Genomic DNA, 21571 nt, shown 5'->3' on the forward strand with positions numbered 1-21571 from the left:
CCCCCCCCCCCCCCGCCGCCAAATTGTCTTCTATATACTATGGAAAAATCCTGAAAAACAAAACCTGCTATTCATTATAGCATTAAAGCATCAAATGACTGAAATAAATGTTACAAAATATGTGTAAGACTTCTACATTAAAAGTTAACAAACATCAGGAGAAATTAAAGAAGACCACTGGGCTTCCCTGGTGGCTCAGTGGTAAAGAATCTGCCTGCCAATGCAGGAGACACGAGTTTGATCCCTGGGTCGGAAAGATCCCCTGGAGAAGAAAATGGCAAGCCATTCCAGCATTCTTGCCTGCGGAAAGCCTGGTAGGCTATAGTCTATGATGATGCAAAAGAGTTGGACATGACTTGGCGACTAAACAACAAAATAAATGGATAGCTATAAAAGATTCATGTATTGAAAGAATCCATATTGTTAGGATGTCAAATCTCCGAAATTTGACCCACAGATTCAATGAAAAATGACTCAAATCTCATCTAAATTTTTGTAGAGATGAATATACATTTAATCTGTAATATGTGTGTATATCAGTTCAGTTTAGTCGCTCAGTCATGTCCGACTCTTTGCGACCCCATGAATCACAGCACACTAGGCCTCCCTGTCCATCACCAACTCCCGGAGTTTGCTCAGACTCACGTCCATCGAGTCAGTCATGCCATCCAGCCATCTCATCCTCTATCGTCCCCTTCTACTCCTGCCCCCAATTCCTCCCAGCATCAGAGTCTTTTCCAATGAGTCAACTCTTCACATGCGGTGGCCAAAGTACTGAAGCTTCAGCTTTAGCATCATTCCTTCCAAAGAAATCCTAGGGCTGATCTCCTTCAGAATGGACTGGTTGGATCTCCTTGCAGTCCAAGGGACTCTCAAGAGTCTTCTCCAACACCACAGTTCAAAACCATCAATTCTCCGGCGCTCAGCTTTCTTCAGTCCAACTCTCACATCCATACATGACCACTGGAAAAACCATAGCCTTGACTAGATAGACCTTTGTTGGCAAAGTAATGTCTCTGCTTTTGAATATGCTATCTAGGTTGGGCCTAACTTCTCTTCCAAGGAGTAAGCATCTTTTAATTTCATGGCTGCAGTCACCAAATGCAGTGATTTTGGATACACATATAATACATATATACATGTACATATATTATATAAATATGATGGTTGTTTTGGGGGAATTAAGACCGTTTTGTGTGCTTAAAGATAGGTATCCAAAGAGCTTTTGTATGTGATTATGTCTATCAATATTGAAAACATTTATGTGTTAATCCATTAAAATTTAAATTTTGAAACATTACAAATAATGATAGTCATCCTTTCTGTTTTTGAGGTATAATACATAAATTTTTATTTTTATTGATGATGTATGATACTATATTAGTTTCAGGTATACAACATGGTGAGTCAATATTTTATACTCTATTTAAATTTATTAAAAAATAATGGCTATATACTTGCTGTTTATTTCATCCATAGTAATTTGTGCCTCTTAATCTACCCACCTACCTCTTGAGAAATCTGTACGCAGGTCAGGAAGCAACAGTTAGAACTGGACATGGAACAACAGACTGGTTCCAAATAGGAAAAGGAGTATGTCAAGGCTGTATATTGTCACCCTGCTTATTTAACTTATATGCAGTGTACATCATGAGAAACGCTGGACTGGAAGAAACACAAGCTGGAATCAAGATTGCCGGGAGAAATATCAATAACCTCAGATATGCAGATGACACCACCCTTATGGCAGAAAGTGAAGAGGAACTAAAAAGCCTCTTGATGAAAGTGAAAGAGGAGAGCGAAAAAGTTGGCTTACAGCTCAACATTCAGAAAACGAAGATCATGGCATCTGGTCTCATCACTTCATGGGAAATAGATGGGGAAACAGTGGAAACAGTGTCAGACTTTATTTTTTTGGGTTCCAAAATCAGTGCAGATGGTGATTGCAGCCATGAAATTAAAAGACGCTTACTCCTTGGAAGAAAAGTTATGACCAACCTAGATAGCATATTCAAAAGCAGAGACATTACTTTGCTGACTAAGGTCTGTCTAGTCAAGGCTATAGTTTTTCCAGTGGTCATGTATGGATGTGATAGTTGGACTGTGAAGAAGGCAGAGCGCCGAAGAATTGATGGTTTTGAACCGTGGTGTTGGAGAAGACTCTTGAGAGTCCCTTGGACTGCAAGAAGATCCAACCAGTCCATTCTGAAGGAGATCAGCCCTGGGATTTCTTTGGAAGGAATGATGCTAAAGCTGAAGCTTCAGTACTTTGGCCACGGCATGTGAAGAGTTGACTCATTGGAAAAGACTCTGATGCTGGGAGGGATTGGGGGCAGGAGGAGGAGATGACAAAGGATGAGATGGCTGGATGGCATCACTGACTCGATGGACGTGAGTCTGAATGAACTCTGGGAGTTGGTGATGGACAGGGAGGCCTAGTGTGCTGTGATTCATGGGGTCGCAAAGAGTCGGACATGACTGAGCGACTGAACTGAACTGAACTGCCCTCTATCTTGCCCATTTCCCTTTCCCTCTCTTTACTGGTAACCACTATTTTAATCTCTGTGAGTCTAATTTTGTTTTGTTATATACATTCATTTGTCTTGTTTTTTGATTCCACATATAAGTGATAATATACACGTTTGTCTTTTTCTGTCTTATTTCACTAAGCATAATACTCTCCAGATTCATCTACATTTCTGCAAATGGCAGAATTTCATTCTTTATTATGGTTGAGTCACATTCCGTTGTACATACATACTATATCTTCGTTATCCATTCATCTGTTGATGGGCAATTAGGCTGCTTCTCTCCCTTGATTACTGTGAATAATGCTACTATGAACATTGAGGTTCATGTATCTTTTTGAATTAGTATTTTCATTTCTTCAGATATATACTCAGGAGTAGAACCTCTGGATCAGTTCTATTCTTAGTTTTCTCTGGAATATATACCATTTTTGTAGTGGCTGCACCAAACCACAATGCCACCAGCAGTCCACTTGGGTGCCCTTTTCTCTATATTATCACCAACATTTGTTACTGGTTGACTAGATTTTTCACTGATAGCCTTTCTGAAAGCTGTGAGATGATATCGCACTGTGGTTTTGATTTGAACGTCTCCTTTGATCTCTGGTGGCTCAGACAGTAAAGAATCTGCCTGCAATGCAGGAGACCTGGATTCGATCTCTGGGTCTGGAATCCAGGGAGAAGGGCACGGCAACCTACTCCAGTATTCTTGCGTGGTGAATCCCACGGACTGAGAAGGCTGGCGGGCTACAGTCCATGGGATGGCACAGAGTTGGACACAACTGAGCGACTCACATTTTGATAGCAATGCTGAGCTTCTTTTCATGTGGTTGTTGACTATCTGTATGTCTTCTTTGGGAAAATGCCTATTCAGGTCTTCTGCACATTTTTTTTCTTTTTTAAAAAAATTAATTTATTTATTTTTATTGGAGGCTAATTATTGCCATTTTTAAATTGGGTTTTTATATTAAGTTGTAAGTGCTATGTGTATGTTTTGGATATTAACCACTATAGTCATATCATTGGTTAAATTTATTTCTAGGCATTTAATTACTTTTAATCCAATTCTAAATTGTTTCATTAATTTCTCTATAGTTCATTATTATATAGAATAAGCAACATATTTCTGTATATTAATCTTGTATCCTATAACTTCACTGAATTCATTTATTAGTTATAGTTTTTTGATGGAGACTTTAAGTTTTTTCATATATAGTATCATGTAATCTGCAAACAGTGACAGTTTTATTTCTTCCCTTCCAACTTGGATGCTTTTAAATTCTTTTTCTTGTCTGATGTCTGTGGCTGGGACTTCCAATACTATGTTGAATAGAAGTGGTAAGAGCGAGTGGGGATCCTTGTCTTGTTCCTGATTTTAAAGGAAAGACTTTCAGCTTTTTACCACTGAATATGTAACTGGAGGGTTTCTCAAAACTGGCCTTTATTATGCTTCTCTTACACCCACTTTGATGTGAGTCCATCATGAATGAATATTGGATTTTGTCAAATGCTTTTTCTCCATCTATTGATGTAGGAATTGGAAAAGGATTGCACGTATTCATATTCTGAGTCTTTTCAGATTCTGGGGATATTCTTCCCTGATAGAACACTTAATGTGTTAGTTACAATAATATCAGAAACCATAATATATTATTATTATATTATTAATTAACTTCTGCAGTCTGTCATATTAAAATCCTTTGTTCTATCTTGCACTTGAAATGAGTCCATTACCATACGTAATTTTATAAGACCAGTCATCTGGAAAATACTGCATATCTTCCAAACGTTGACTTATTTTATGACATAAAATACCATACTAGGTAGTATCACCACCTATCTCATCAGAAATGTGTTTAAGTATGGGACCTGTTATGCAGACTGGTGGATACATGGTTTCCAAATTTCTAATTTTCAACTGAAGACTAGAATTTTATCATTGCTAGTAAATATTTGTCAGATTGTTTTTTTTTTAATGACAGGCTTACTTTGTTCATTTTTGAGAAAATTTCTACCAAATACCAATGTCTGAATGAACGAAGTTTCAGTTTTTCTTTTAAGTAAAATGGCATTCCATGAAAACAGTTGCTAGTTCAGTGCAAAACAAACACACAAGCGCAATTCCCTCAAGACAACTGCTGCTAAGTCGCTTCAGTTGTGTCTGACTCTGTGCGACCCCACAGATGGCAGCCCACTAGGCTCCTCTGTCCCTGGGATTCTCCAGGCAAGAACACTGGAGTGGGTTGCCATTTCCTTCTCCAATGCATGAAAGTGAAACGCGAAAGTGAAGTCACTCAGTCATGCCCGACTCTTAGCAACCCCATGGACTGCAGCCCACCAGGCTCCTCCATCCATGGGATTTTCCAGGCAAGAGTACTGGAGTGGGGCGCCATTGGACAACTAGTGTACATTAATTCAATTATGATATATAGAACATAAAAAGTATACAAACATGAAAATTTAATAAAATTTATTAGCTTCTAAAGTTTAGTAAAATTAATAATGTTTACTGTATCAAAGCAAGCCTTAAGTAACTATATCTTTTTTTTTTTAAACTATGAGTGAGTTGCATCTGCTATGGGCATAGTTTGGTGCCACTGCTTTTTACCATGCTAAGATGTCATCAGGTTTATATACTAGTGCTTCAGCACCATCTATACTAAATGTCAAGATGGCAAAAAAAGACAAAAAATGAATTCATATTTATAAAAATAGTTTTAACTCACTGACCCCTTGGAAGTGTATTGGACACTTTCAGAGAGGTCCATGGACCACACCATCTGCTGGTATGTGTGTGCATATGTACGTGCATGGAAATGTAAAGATATACATTAATCTATATTTTATATTCTAGAATAGCCAAGAAACGACTAAAGGAAAAAGTAGAGACATTAATTTGTTATATTTCAAAACTTACTAAAAGGCTAGTTATTAAGATAGTATGATAGTGGTATAAAAGACAGGGGTGTGTGTGTGTGTGTGTGTGTGTGTGTGTGTGTGTGTGTGTATGGAAGAAAATAGATAATCCAAGAAAAATATGATTTTTTAAAAAAGCATTGTCAAAATTCACTGGGGGAAAGATCTTTTTGATGAACAGTGCTGGAACGCACTTATCTGGAAGAAACTGAACCTTGATCCTTGCCTCATCTCATAATAAAAAATAATTTGAAAAGATTCATAGACTAAATGCAAAAGCCGAAACCATATAGTTACTAAGGAAAAGCACTGAAACACATAAAAGGAAAGACAATGGAAAAAATGTATTTCTGCCTGTCAAAAAACACCAATAAGAAAGTGAAAGGGCAATGAATTGAAAGGACATACTGGCAAAATATCCAACAAAAAGCCTTAACCAGAGTAAAGAAACCCTGAAACTCAACAGACAACAGACCCCATAAAAACTGGTGAAAGACTTCACAAATACATTGCAAAAGATATCCAAATCTCTAGTAAGTATATGCAAGGTGCACAGTATCAGTATTCATCAGAGAAAAGCAAATTAAGACCACAGTTTACGGTCACTAGAATGGCTCACACATTGCTGTTAAGAATGAAAAAAATGGTATAGTCATTTTGGAATACTTCCTTGGCAGTTGCTAATAAAGCTAAACACATGCCTACCTTCTGAGCCAGCACTTCCAATCCTATGTACATTCCCTGAAGATATGAATGATTATGTCAAAAAAAGACTTATACAGCAAACTTTATAGCAGCTTTATTAATAATATGCCAAAAGCTAAAAACAACAGAGTAATGGATACATAAACTGTGTTATATTCAAACTATGCTGCAATGTAAAAAAATGACCTAGTGACACATGTAATACTTGAATGAGTCTCAAAAACATTAACTTAAGTAAAAGAAGCCAGATGCAAGAGAATGTACAGAATGATTCTATTTACTTGAGATTCAATATAAACAAAGCTGATTTACGATGATAAAAGTCATAGTCTGGGTCAAAGGTAGTCTTGACTGGAGGAGGAATAAAGGAACTTTCTGAAATGATGAAAATATTCTAACTTTGATCTGAGTGGTGATTGTCTGGGTATAAAAACTGATCAAGCTGTATGATTAAGATATGTGCATTTTTGCTATATGTAAACTGTACCTTAATTTAAAAAAATCCTTCAAAGATGATCTAAAGTATAGACGTATCAATTTTTCAAGCTAGAAGGAACTTTGCAAATAACCTACTTCAATTCTTTTCTTCATTTTATAGAAGCAAGCCTTGGGTTTTGAAGCCATTTCTTAAAGAGCTAGTTCCAGGCAGAGCAGAGACTAGAACCAAAGATCTGTAAGTGACTAGTCACTATTCCTTCCACTGCCTCAAGCTTCAAAAACAAAACTGTTCCCAGGAACAATTATTTCCACTTTGATTATTTGCTTTAGTTTTTCTCTGACAGTTTTCTACAATATCCAGGGGAATACCACGAGCTCTGGTTCCGACTAGTTGCCTGGGTGAGGTCCCAGGCTGCTTTTTAATTGCTCACTGGGCTTACACAGTCAATGGAGAGAGGCTCCTTTGTTTGTTTCTAAGTTTATAGATGGCACCTATAAGCATAAGCCTCTCAGGCTCTTGGACACAATTTAAAATAGTGTGGCACTAACAGTTTGACACTAATGTCACTAAGACAAATGGAATCCCCGGTTCAGACTTAAACAAATTCTAATACTGCCCCCAATATTGTCCCTCTGCCACCACAGTCTCAGGCAACAGACTACATAAACAGTCCAGCCTTGTATTAAAGATGTAGCAATAACGGTACAAAAAAGAAAAGTTGGGTCTTTTGGCCCAAAAGTCTCATGTAAATATGTGGTACCCTGGTATATCAACATTAGGGAGGATTCCATCAATTCCTTCTCCAAACGCTTAGGAAAGTCATGTCATAGATTTGGTGCTCGCAACAGAGAAAGCCAAGGCGAGGTTTCAGCTGACACAAAGATTTATTCAAAGAAGCAATGTGTCATCAGAAAAAAACTTTCCCAACAGCTTCTTCTACTTCTGTTTACAGTTTCTTCATCTTCAAGTGGGGCAATCATTTTTTCCTTAATTGTGCTGAGCTAAAATTTTCCACACTGTTAACTTGAATTTCATCTTCTAACATCCTATAAATATTAGAAAGAAGAATGAGAGGAGTATTTAAATCAGGAGGAGAGATATGTGACTGAGCACTTTTGTGATGGGAAATCAACTCTTTTCCCTATGTTCTTAATCTCTATAATTTACTTTTGATTCTATAGAGGCAGTAGGTGTTCACTAGATGAGAGCTGAAATAAGGCACAGACTTCCTCTTTTCTAATGAAAAAGCCAATCTTAATTATCTTAGTTTGAATATTTACTGTTCAAAGTATAAATAGTGTCACAGTAAAATTACTGACCTCCTTTTTCCCCCTCTAAGGGACTCTGTTCACAGGTCAGGACTAAGCCTTCTTTTAATTTCACCCTCATCCCTAATCCTCTTATTGATTCCACAAAGGCTTTGAATACCCAAGGTACAAGTATGCCTGGAGTTTTCGTCACCTTATAATCACAAAGACTATCTGGAACTCTATTAAATGAAAACCATATCATCTATTCGAAGAAATAGCTCAACATTTCAAAAGAACTTTATAGCCTTCATATTTGGGAATTATTTTAGGAAATAATTTGACCATATTGCTGCCCAAAAATGTACAGCAAATTTTTATAAAAGGAAACAAATTCTTTTTTGTATTTTTTCTCAGTCTTTTGGCCATCCTGCATGGCATGTGGGGTCTTATTCCCTGATCTGGGATTGAACCTGTGGCCACTGCAGTGGAAAATGGGAATCTTAACCACTGGACCATGAGGGAAGTCCCTTAAATTCTTTTCACAGAGGCAGAGAAGAATGGCTAGGTAGGAAACATGACTTGTTGAAGGTTTCAGCAAGAGTTCAAGACCATGACTATAACACCATGGTGTCTATCACCTGTTCTAGTTATGAAATCATGGAGCTAAGTGACCTCACCACGGTAGACTGAATGGTGTTTCTTATAAATCCCTTTGCTCTTACCACCAGCATCTCTTATGCCCCTGATGGCTTTAAGATACAATAACAAAGTTTGTATGCCTCAGACTGGAATGGCAACTATAGATTCATGAAATATAGCCCTGAAGAATATAGTTCCCCGAGTGCATCAGAGAAATCTCTGTAAGATAAAAGCATGCCTCCATAAGAATATCTCTCCAGCAGAGATTAGACTGCTAGAATAATACCCTTGTTGTCTACTCAACCATATTTTTCTAATAGGTATAATCTTTTTAAGGTCTGATGTACAAATGCCAAATACACAAAGTAGGCACAGTTGATCATTCAAAAATCAATAAAATCAAACCAGTTTGGATTTTCTTCAAGCAAACAAATTATTTAGATATCTGCAAGAACTGGGTGCTGAAAGCCTGAGTTAATTAAGTCCTTAGAAATCATTTAGATGACTCCAGTTGTACAGAAAAAAAGAACAGCAACAAATACCAGATCTGCAACTTTGTCCCTATTTAGTGGAGTGTGATGTTGCACCAATATCTTATGTATCAAAGCCTGCTAGAAAAAATAAGAACTTGTTTTACTGCTCTGTCACAGCTTCCCTTCCCCTTCTGTCATCTGCTCAGGAATGTACACCCAAGCTGCTCTCACCACTTCTAATAACATTTTCTCTATAAAATGTTTACTTTAGTAGAGTCTGACAAAGATGTCTGCTCTTCATACAAGTGGGGCATAAGTTTGTCTTTAAATCTCAGTTGCTTTGAGTTCTTTCTTGGTAAACACCAATTTCCATAGTAAAACTACAAACGAGGACAAACAAACTTAGGATGAACCAGATCTTTCTAGGCTCTTTGTGTGGATGACTCACAAGCAATTAGAGTGGTTATTAAGTTATCCAACAAGTTATACAGCCTGCACATCTTGGAACAAGAACTTCAGCCACCAATGTGGGAAACAAAGTTTGAGCAGGATGCTGACACTGTTTCTACCTTTTCTCCCCCTCTTTCAGCCCTACACCTTTAACAAAAGAAGGACACATGTTATAAAGGACAAACCAAGGAAGAAATTCTTAGATACTTAACCAAAAGAAAAGTACAAAGGGGAAAAAAGGAAGTAATCCATGACACGTGTTGTCTAGAAATACTGTCTGATTCAGACACTGATGGTAATCAGCTGGATAGGAAAAATGGAGCAGTTCCTTCAGATCTCATTTTTCTGGGTAGCCTGTGTGTATAGGTAAATCTATGAAGTCCACTTCCAGAATGGCATTCTCCTTAGACAAGAAGGGAACCTCTGACAATTAACTTCGAAATCTGAGGCATGGTAGTATTTTTTTTCAGTCTCCAAAGATCAGAGGAAACATGTCATGGGAAGTAACATCTACATATAAAACAATTATAGATCTGTTGAGTCTAAAATATACATATATACAGAGACAGCAAGAAACTGGTTCACAGGTACCTAAAGGTATAGAATTTACACTATGCCTAAATCATCAAAGTTAATAAGTGAAAAACTTGTAGTCTAGGTTAATACATGTCTATGTGAAGGAGTAAAGCAAAACATACTACCTAATCAAGTCTTTTTAAGAATTTGCTAGCAAGAGTGGCACAATGTCTTGTTGATTTTCGTTTCAGCAGAGTAACACTACGGGACACACAGATACTGAAAGCAGAACATACAGATCCAAGGTGTAAATAATATTTTCACTTTGAAAATGGTCACAGCCATCAGAAGATCTGATCATATCAAGTTATATTTTTAAATTCTACTCCTTTGAAAATTAATTTGATGAAAAATAATTACACCACCACTAGTTTAGACAGAGCAAGAGCTGTCACTAAAATAAAGGGATAACTACAAAGTCTGCCACAGAAACAATTAAAAAGACAATATGTTCAGTTGTATAAATTGTTTAAAGGTAAGACACAAAGCAATGAACTCTGATAAGAGGAGGCGCCACACTGGTCATACCTCTCTAAGCAAAGGCAACCAAAACTCCAGATTAGCATCTTCATAACAAGCAGCTGACTCCAAGGCATGGGTCATAATCAGAGACGTATTTCCTGGTTCAGGAGCAACTAGACTCTTTTTAATAGAGGAATCTAAAACAGAATTTCCCTATAAACCTCTCTTCATAAAGAACCCAAATCAGAGTTTGAGATTAGCAGATGCAAACTATTATATATAGAATGGATAAACAACAAAGTCCTCCTGCACAGCACAGGGAACTGTAGTCAATATCCTGCGATAAACCACAGTGGGAAAGAATATGAAAAAGAAAATAAATGTACAACTGAATCACTTGGCTGTACAGCAGAAATTAACCCTACATGGTAAATCAACTGCACGTCAATAAAATAAAGTTTTAAAAAAGAACGCAAATCATTTATAGTTTATCTTGTTAAATCAATAGAAAAGTAACACTGTTACAATAGTGGCCCCACTAGACAAAATAGATGAAGTTTTGCCAACAAAATATTATCCACCCACTTAAAACATGTGATCAATGAAAGAGATCCAGACCATTGGAGAGGTGGAGAATAACTCACAGAAGTCTAATTCCTCATCTACGGTGCTTCTTTAGCTCAGCTAGAGAAAGCACACACAGTTCATTGCTCTGGCTGTCATTCTGAAAGGGGCTAATGATTTTCTGCATGAAAACAGGCTGAGAAAAATAATGGAACTTAGTCGCCAAGAAGTAAAGACAAGTCAAGCAGAGGCTCAGAGTTGGGAGAACAATATCCGAGAAACTGCTATGTGTTTCACTGATAGAAATCTAAGTGTTGATAAATCAAAGACGTAAGATCTATTCCTTACGCAAACATCAACAGGAAACTCTTCTTGCAGCAGAGTTAAACAAAATTATGGAATCATTAGTTCACTGAAGTTCCTCTCCGTGGCATGAGAGAATTTTATAAAGAGCTAAAGTTGAGATAGTGCTATATGATATATACAGTCTTTCCCCAGACTATAGCATTGAATATGGCACATTTAATAATACACATGGTAACTGCTTTAGTGACATGCATTTCATCTGACCAATGGCCAGTTACTTGACTCTAAGACATTAATAATATGGCAGTTGAATAATATAAAAAAAACAAAACCCCCAATCAACAAAGCCTGCTACTGTAATCTTGAATAAAACACTTCAGGTTAAAATATATCATTTCCAGGATTCACAGTTGTAAATGATAATTCCATATGAACAGGATCTGTTAAGCATTCTCAGACCGAAACTATCAAAAAGATTTATTAAGTCACCTATCTCAATATCTCTTGCAGTGCAAGTCTAGGGACCTTAGATATTACTGTGCTTGTTTCCAGGGGACAACCCTGGTTGCCAAGGTAAAGCTGAGGAACAAGTACGAGCCCTCTAAAATACAAGTTTACACTAAGAATGAAAGCACAGCCCTCAACGTGGACCATGCGATCAGACACAAAGTGCAATCCACTGACAAACAGATCAGGAAGCTAAGAAAAAGTACAAAACCCATCAGCTTTCAAACTTCGAAAAATCCAGAGACAGAATCAGAAACAGAAGCTTTGGTCTTTTTAAAGTGGCCTTCACAAATCAGTTTTGTGTTTGTTTCCATTTTCTTTCACAGTTTAAGCCTCAATCAGATCAGCTGTCTCCAGGGATTTTGAAATTGCTATAGATTAAAATCCTCTCTGACTCAACTGTTTGACTAATGCCGGGTGTTTAATAATTCTACTTGTAAGAGACTTTTTTTGATGAAACCCTGCTGTATGCTAGTTTCAGATGTGCCACAGCTGCGCCATACAGAAAGCATCACTGTCCTTAGTTTTGTTATCACTGCATTTAGAGATGAGAAAATGTATCATGGAAAACAGTTCTGTTATTTGGCAGATGGGGCCGAAAACAATTTTACAATATTAATTTAGCAACCATCACCTATAGAGGCAAAGACCTATTTCCAGGTACCAATGATACATATTTGTGGCTTGGTTCCAGGGATAGGCAGTTAATAACTGTGATAGACGGACTTAAGTTAATGAATTTCTAAACTTCATGCTTTCAATAATAAAGCCATTTAAGCTATAGCAGTTGGACTCTCCGCTTCCACAGATCAGGCACTCTGATACTCAACAGGTTGAGTAAATTGAATCCATATATTGTATTTACGTTCTCTGTCAAGGTTGCTTCTCCACATTTGAGAGATCAAAGGCAAAAACAGTCATCAACCCTGTAGCCTTCAATACTGTGTTCATTACAGTTAATCAAGTGCCAACTCCATGGTATCATTCACCAACCTTAACAATATTTAAACGCATGGTGTTTAGCAACAAATGTAGGCACAGTATTGTTTTAATACACAGACACACACGCAACTTGCCACACTCATGTGCACACACACTTGCTCGCTCACATGCAGCCATCCCTCCTCACCCTCCTTCCCCAAAAGAAGAGAAAGATGGCAAGAAATATACAGTATCTACATTTGCAAGAAAAGAAGTTTAAAACGCATGGGAAAAAAAGCCATTAAACATTTTGTATGTGGTCTTCTACCTGAGGCAGCATCAATCACGGTGGAAATTCCCCTTCGATCAGACACTGGACGGGATGACCCTGGCATGCTGACTGGGTCAGAGCGGACTGGCTGGATCCTGCAATGCAATTGAGTTTAATTCACATGTTACCAGCATCAAAACTGTCCCATGCTACAACAGACCTTAAATCAGCAATGCTGGAATAGTGCAGTCCATTAAAGAACCATTCACTCTAAAACAAGGCAAATGGGTAAAATGTAGTCCTTAAGGTTCTTTCAAAAGACTTAAAGCACAGTATTCTCTACACTCTGGACCCCTTCTTCTCTTTGTGTGGTTTTCAACAGCTTTTAAACAAGGGATTAAAAAACGGATATTCATTTACAAAGGGACAAATGAAATGGAACGAGAGAAGACCCAAAACAAATTATGCCGAACCCTTTGGCATTTGAAAAGTATATGTGGAATCTAGAAAAATGGTACGTAGGAAGTTATTTGCAAAGCAGAAGTAGAGACACAGACGAAGAGAACAAGTATATAGACACCAACGTGGGAAAGGAGAAGTGGGATGAGTTGAGAGAGACTGACATACATACAATGTATAAACCAGATAACTAATGACAGCCTACTGTATAGCATGGGAAACTGCGCTCAGAGTTGATGGAAGTGGAGTTTGGCAGAGAATGGATACATGTGTATGTATGACTGAGTTGCTTTGCTGTGCACCTGAAACTATCACAACTATATTTTAGTTACACTCAAATACAAAATAAAAGGTTAAAAAAAAGGGAGATGAAGAGTTTTTAAGAATCTTCAAATTCATGAATAGAATCGTTGCCTTCCTTAAATGACATCAATTGATGCAAAAATTTGAGCCACTCCCTTAAAATCTTTAAAGAAAAATATTTTACATATGGCCACAAGCATAGGATAACAAACCTAGACAGCATATTAAAAAGCAGAGACATCACTTTGCCGACAAAGGACCATAAAGTCAAAGCTATGGTTTTCCCAGTAGTCATGTACCGATGTGAGAGGTGGACCATAAAAAAGGCTGAGTGCCAAAGAATTGATGCTTATGAATTGTGGTTCTGGAGAAGACTCTAAAGAGTCCCTTGGACTGAAAGGAGAGCAAACCAGTCCATCCTAAAGGAAATCAGTCCTGAATATTCATTGGAAGGACTGATGTTGAAGCTGAAACTCCAATACTTTGACCACATGATGTGAAGAACTGACTCATTTGAAAAGACCCTGATTCTGGGAAAGATTGAGGGCAGGAGGAGAAGGGGGTGACAGAGGATGAGATGGTTGGATGGTATCATCAACTCAATGGACATGAGTTTGAGCAAAGTTCAGGAGATAGTGAAGGACGGGGAGCCTGGCGTGCTGCAGTCCATGGGGTCGCAAGAGTCGGATATGACTTAGCGACTGAACAACAACATAGGGTAACCCAGCTGTGTTGGGATGTGGCTGCCAGGGGGTTAGCTAAAATCTCTACACTCTAACTGAGTTATCTCCACAATATCACTAATTAGCATGTAAGATATCAATTAGAATGTCAGCAAAATTGCAATTTACTACATATGAGTTTAAGTTGCTTGGGAATGGTAAATCTATTAAAGCTAAGAGTCTAGTTCCAGCTGTATTTCTGTACTATTCACTGAAGGATTTCTGTATGGCTAAAAGAGCTGAGAGGCCCAGGCAACTTAAAGGAATAAAGACTTACTATAATAGTCTAAGTGTGTATTTTTTGGCAATGCATTCATTCAATAGGTATTTGTTGAGTATTAGTTATGTGTCAGTAGGATTTTAGGAACAAGCAAAAACAAAACACAAAATGCAAAGTCTGTGTGCAGATATATGGTATAGCACATGAGCATTCAAAACTGATGCCAAGGAAAACTAGTGTGAAAATGAATGAAACAGCGAATAAAAGCTCGAAAAGAGGAAATGAGGGAATGAATGCATGGTACACAGCAGAGTGAGGGGATCTTGTGGAGCTGGAACAGAAGTTGGACCTCTATACAGTGTTAGAATGATGTATTTATATGCAAAGGAGCAAGAAGATCCCTTTAAACACAGAAGCAGAAAAAGCAAACCCTTGGATTTGTAGCCAAGCATGATAAATGCAGGTCATCTTGACGAGCATGATTTGGCTTATGCATAGAGTTTACAGAGGATACTGATGAAGATAAGAAGTTGATAAGCACGATAAGACATTACAGAAGCCTGACATTTCAATTATGGACTGTAGAAAAAGGATCCTCACTGAAAGCACAGGAGGAATGTATACGTGTTTGTTGTACGGAAGGAAGAAATAGGAGGGGGGCGAACCATGCACTTGGCCTAGCAGTGGAAGTTGGAAATGCTGGTCACTGATCACTGCTCTAGTGGCGTACTACCCAGCAGCCCTTCTGTATCAGCTTATTCTCCCAAGCCAGTCATGGTGATCCCATCATCTCATGGTGAGATTAATTAGGTCTGCAATGAGTGGGTCTAAGCAAATGTGGGCCAGTAAGAAAAGAGGAATTTACTTGAAGTTTCTAGGAGAGCTGTTTTCTAGGTCTTAATGAAAAACAAGCAGCTAGCCTGTTAGATATGCTCAGTGCATGCAAATTAAAGCTACCTCCCAGTCTAAATAACTTCTGTGGGCTAATAAATTTCCTATTATTAACTCAATTTATAGCACTGGAGTTTCTGAATTAACCAGGGTCGTGGGTGGAGTGTGGTTTGGGATAGCTGAAAGAAGGTTGGCCAAGAACTGATGTACTGAAACCAGGCAACAGATACACAGGGGTTTAGTCTATCCTTCTTAATTTTACAAATTTTATATATGCTTTAATGTTTCCATTAAAAAAAAAATACAAAAATAAAAACAAACTGGTAGGGGTGATGAAAATGTCCCAGAATTAGGAGGATGCAGCAAAACATAGTGACTATACTAAAACCACTGAACTGTACACTGTGTTTTATATTATATTAATTACATATCATTTAAAATAACATGATTAAAGTGTGAGAATCTAACGTATCACACAGTAACTATGGTTTTGATAATATTGAAGTTTGCTAAAAGAGTAGAAGTTAAATGTTCTCACACAGAAAGATCACAACATACATATATAAAATGTATCAAACAATGGATGTATTAATTAACTAGATGAAAAAATGAAATGAAGTTGATTTCCCAGGAGCTAACCTCGAATGGAAAACTAGGTTTTATATCTCAGTTTCTTTTACATTATCTATTTCTCAGGTCTATTCATAAATATTTCATTGACCTTTTTCTTCATGTTATATCCCTATTCCAAATAAGGAGCTGCTATGAGATTAGCCAGGCTTCCCTGGTGCCTCAGTGGTAAAGAATTCACCTGCCAATGCACGAGACATGGATTCGATCCCTGGGTCGGGAAGATCCCCTGGAGAAGGAAATGGCAACCCACTGCAGCATACTGGCCTGGCAAATCCCACGGACAGACGATCTTGGTGGGCTATTGACCATGGGATCATAAAGGAGTCAGACACAACTGAGTGATGAAACAACATCGAGGTTAGCCATGCCTGATTCCCTTATGGATATGACAGCCAACAACACACCTGACAGTTGCCATTTTGGTTAGGATACAGGGAGGCAGACTATCCCAGCATCATATTGATTCTCAGTGATCTGGGGTAAAGAAGGCACTGAATGTGAAGGGCCAGTTGCACCGAAAAATCTAAACAAGACTTCACAATTTAAAGGAGAAAGTAAGATCAGCAGCCATAATGCCATTGTACATAAGCCGAAAGAATGGTAGAACCAGACGTAAGGAGCCAGGATAAAGTGATAGTGCACAGAGATGAGGAGACTATCAGGAGTGGGATTTCTAATTGGATGCTGGGCAGGAAATGGTACTAAACAGGACATGTAATTGAAATAATGTGACATAAATCTGAATTTTTCACCAAAATTGTGTTCTAATGGGGTTAAGATCTTAACCAAGGGCCTATATGCTCAAAATTTTAAATATAAACTGCAAGCAAAATACAACAAAATTATAAACCTAGGACTAATATAAAGGTTTCTAATATTTACATATGCCCAGCAAATAGGATATAAACAATTTAAAGATAAATACCAGGAGCTTTGTAGTATAAGAAAAAGGAAAAGTCCCTGAGGAAAATTCTAGAAGGATTTCAGGAATAAAGCTCTGTCTGAAGCAGCAAGATAGAGAGCTCCTAGACAAAGACCTGCATCTGAAGTAATGGGTAACAAAGAAAGCCAGAGGAGGTCCAAAACAAAGGAACAGGCCCATCCTTGGTGGTTCAGCAGCTGGGACTCTGCGCTCCCAATGCAGGGGGCCTGGGTTCAATCCCTATTCAGGGAACTAATTCCCACATGCCACAGCTAAGAGTTTGTATGCTACAAATAAAGATCCTGCATGCAGCAACTAAAACTCAGCACAGCCAAATAAATAAAAATTTTAAAAACTCAAAGGAACAGAGCTGGGTGTACAGAGCTGGAGATGTTCTCCAAAGAAAAAGGACAGACTCTTATCAGAACAGCAGGTGACAGTCATCAGGAAAAAAAAAAGGGGGGGGGGGGTGGTCGCTGAGAATCTTGTAAATAGTAAAGAGAATAAACATAGTTTTATAGGTCCATTTTATTACTATTTAAATAACAGAATAACCTACAAAAACAGATGAATATGCACTGAATCACTAAGCTGAGAACTGACTCTGCTTGACTTCCTGAAAATGGATCATACTTTATAACTGATATCTGTGAAAAATGGTGCAGCATCCACTGAGTTGCCTCATAACTTAATAAAGTTCTATTTCTAGAAAGCTGAAGAAAATATAATAGACCCAAAAGAGAGGGGGAAAAAAAGTGAAGAAATAAACAAGGAAAGCAAATTAAAATAAAAAACTAAAATACTTGAAAAAGTATTACAGGAGGCATGTTTCATTACCTGTGCATGTGTGCTAAGTCACTTCAGTCGTGTCTGACTCTCTGCAGCCCTACAAACTGCAGCCCACCAGGCTCCACTGTCCAGGGGATTCTCCAGGCAAGAATACAGGAGGAAGTTGCCATTTCCCCCTCCAGGGAACATTTCCAGGGATCGAACCTGGGTCTCTTATGTCTCCTGCATTGGCAGATGGGTTCTTCACCACTAGTGCCACCCAGGAAGCATTACATGAGTTGTTCTTAAAGAGGATGAGATGGTTGGATGGCATCACCAACTCAATGGATGTGAATTTGAGCAAACTCCAGGAGATAGTGAATGACAGAGAAGTCTGGTGTGCTGCAGTCCATGGGGTCGCAAAGATTTGGACACGACTTAGCGACTGAACAGAAAGAAGAAACTAGTCCTAATTCACCTCTACAACAGCTTTCCCTTAACAAAGAATAAAAATCTGTTATATATTTGTATACTTACAGTATAAAAATTTATTACTAATGTTGACAAAGAAGTAGAATAAAAACATATTCCCAACATATGATTGGAACACATTTTTCAAACAATTTTTTTAAAAAGAGATGCAAGAAAAAAGTGAGAGGGTTATTTTAGATTCAGATAAACATATAATGTAGAAATTTTTCTGAAAAGAACACAAAGAAAGGAAATCATATTGCATTAGACTGGGCCATTCATCAGTACCTTGATATGTCAAGTCTTGGTATAACAAATTAAATTGCTAAGCAAACTTAAGTTGCAGAAGTCAAAAAGTTCTCAATTATGTTTAAAACAAACCCCTAAAAATAAAAAGCATACTTTGTAAACTTTGTATACTGATTCTCACAAGTGAGGATCAAAGAATATATATGATGAAAACACAGAGATAGAGGATAATCAGAAATATGAGAAAGGCAACATAAAATAGAATGGCTTTTAAAAGTGCACTGAATATTCGATCCAGAAAAGTACAATCTGGAACACAAATATTTATTGAAGGTGATGAGATCTCACATAAGACCCCCAGTGATTAATAATGAATCGCAAGCTACAGTGCATGTGTTCTGCAACATGATACAGTGCAAAAGAGGGAAATGTAAAGATTATGCAAGATGTTCACTACAAATGAACTTATTAATCTGGTCAAATCACGCTCTAGCTCTTATTTCTTACCTGAGACTGTTGAGGTCAAGATCATCTGTATCAAAATCCGAAAGGGGCTGTGGAGTATCACTTGGACCATGAGACTGCAACACAGATGAACTGGATGATATGACTGTGGTTTGGCCTGAGGGATGGATGGTTTTGAACTGGAACTGTGGACCCATCCACAGACGTCTGTGGGGTCCAGTATGCGTTACAATTTCTACCTGGAACAGATCAGGAATCATGATTGAGATGTATCATGACCTCCCTCTGAGAGCCTTTCATGATCCCCCCATCTCATCTCTGAACACTCACATTCTCCAAGAAGCCCATCTTAACCTAGTGGGAGAAGAAGAGGGTATCATCCACAATCAGAAAGCTGTGACCACGGCAGCCTGTATAGACATCCACTACATCCATCTACTGGTTTGTCATAATATAATAAAAATTCATTTAGTGTTTGTATGCGTATAAACAAACACACACACCCCATACACAATACAAAAATCATACGGATATAAAAGGACCAGTTGCCTGCCTCATACACCTAGTGTCGGCTGCCTAAGGACTACCTATTTCACAAATATTAGACAGTCCTTATCACTCTGTGGGCATGCAATGAACACTACACTTGACAATCCACATATTAAAAGTAATTCCTTCACTGAGGATTAAGCTCATACCAAATGTGAAGTTGTTCTTGAAGTATCCAAGGAAAAGAAAAGGTCTGAAATAATTTAACACTCACAGCCAGTTTCTTTCCACAATTAAATATTATAGTATTTCGTATACTTCCCCCCAAATTCCCCCAAATTCACTTTTAAAAGAAGACAGGATTACAAATTTTCTCTCAAACTAGATTTGTCTTCAGAAATACCATTTCTTAACTACAGTGTTTCCTCAGCTCCCATGAATGTTGACATAGGTATTTTAAATGCTGCGGAACAGTAATACCAAAATGCTTTATGAATTTCATGCTCTATGGAAGAGGCAGGGAATGTTGCCAATATTAGACAAAGCAGAGAGGAGGACATGCGGTAAAAGCTAAAAATAAGCATGTGATTTTATAAACTAGTGACTTGAATAAGAGACTAAATATGCAAACCTTTGGTGAGACGGTATTTCTCAATGTCTTATAATTGCTACATCCACGTCTATATACACAGTTCATAGAACTGACTTCCCATGGGCCTTAGTGTTGCCCTGAGTTCTTTTATATTTAATCACATTTCTCTGATTGTGGTGATTAATTCTTAACAAAACACAACTGAAAAGGTTCACGGAGTGCAGCTCTGTGTTTGTAAAGTCCTAAAGGGCAAAAGCATCATAGTCTTGGAACAATATCCACATTCCCGCTAATCATGGGGAGAAAACGACTCAGATTTAGGACAGTGATTTCTCATTCAAGGAGTTGTACTCAGCAACATAAATGAGGCCACAGATAAAGCATGCTGTGTATTTTAAGCTCAAAACCATCAGTGTCACAGAGCCGAGAGGTAAACAGATGCCTGTGCAATTTCACTGAGGCGATGGCCAGATGTTCCAGCTCATCCGCCTGTTGTGTGCGGTACAAACATATTGTGTATACTTTCACACTGACAGCACACATTACCCCTTTTTCTAATTGAAAAGTTGAAGCGAAGGACAGTGGTTTCTCTGCCAGCATCCTTTTTTTAAAAACTGCATTGTGGTATCCTCAAGAAAGGACGCATCTCCACGTGCAACCTAAAGGAGCTTTTCCTGTGAGTATTTTCAGTGTGATGAAATGTATGTCACCTAGAAACAATTTCATTCTCTGGTTTCCAGATTCCCTTTAGTAGTGTGGGCTCTCCTCCTTGAGAAAGCAGTGAAACTGCACCCGGGCTCCTAGGAGGCACCTGTCTGCTGAAAAGCCGCGGGATTTGGTAATCCGAGACCCGGTCATTAACTTCACCCAGTGATGTCAGACTTGAAACAGACATAACAGCATCTGTAATGAAGTCACTTGTAATCTCATCATTTTGAAATCTGCCCGAGTATCTTTTATTTCAAAGCCCTTGAGATGAAGACAGCTTCACCTGGCAGGGGGAGGAAGGGTCCATGGAAGCTGTTACAGGACTGATTTGGAGACCCTTGGAAGCCACATGACAGGAGCTTAGGCAAGGAAGGCCAGGCCAGCACTTGTGCAAATTAGGAGGCAGAACTTCCCTAATCAAAGTCTGGGCCCAGTCTTCACAAAATGTTGCCTCCACAAAAGAATGCCCGAAGATTGTTGAATGGCTTCACCATTTTAACCAGGCCAGTTCTTATCTTAATCCAAACAGTCCATCTGAAATCCAGGGTTCTGGGGGATATAAATGGCTTGTTTGAAAGATATGCGTACTTTATGTTCTCTGCATGAAAGCTAATGTACACACACATATATGTATATGTGTGTATAAAATATATGTATATGTAGCCCTGCAGC

At 38.1% G+C, this 21571-nt stretch overlaps 1 protein-coding gene across 2 annotated transcripts in view; it reads right to left on the reverse strand.

Moving 5' to 3' along the window:
* The window catches only part of BCAS3 (BCAS3 microtubule associated cell migration factor), a 589830-nt gene that overhangs the window by 269336 nt on the left and 298923 nt on the right, over positions 1–21571 (reverse strand). For both annotated transcript variants that reach the window (XM_068975810.1, XM_068975809.1), the window contains 2 exons: positions 19153–19349; positions 13065–13162 (listed from right to left, as the gene is read on the reverse strand). In XM_068975810.1, coding sequence (XP_068831911.1) covers positions 13065–13162; positions 19153–19349 — 295 coding nt within the window. The remainder of the gene's footprint in view (positions 1–13064; positions 13163–19152; positions 19350–21571) is intronic.

This window comes from Capricornis sumatraensis, chromosome 8, assembly GCF_032405125.1.
Source record: "Capricornis sumatraensis isolate serow.1 chromosome 8, serow.2, whole genome shotgun sequence".
NCBI lineage: Eukaryota > Metazoa > Chordata > Mammalia > Artiodactyla > Bovidae > Capricornis > Capricornis sumatraensis.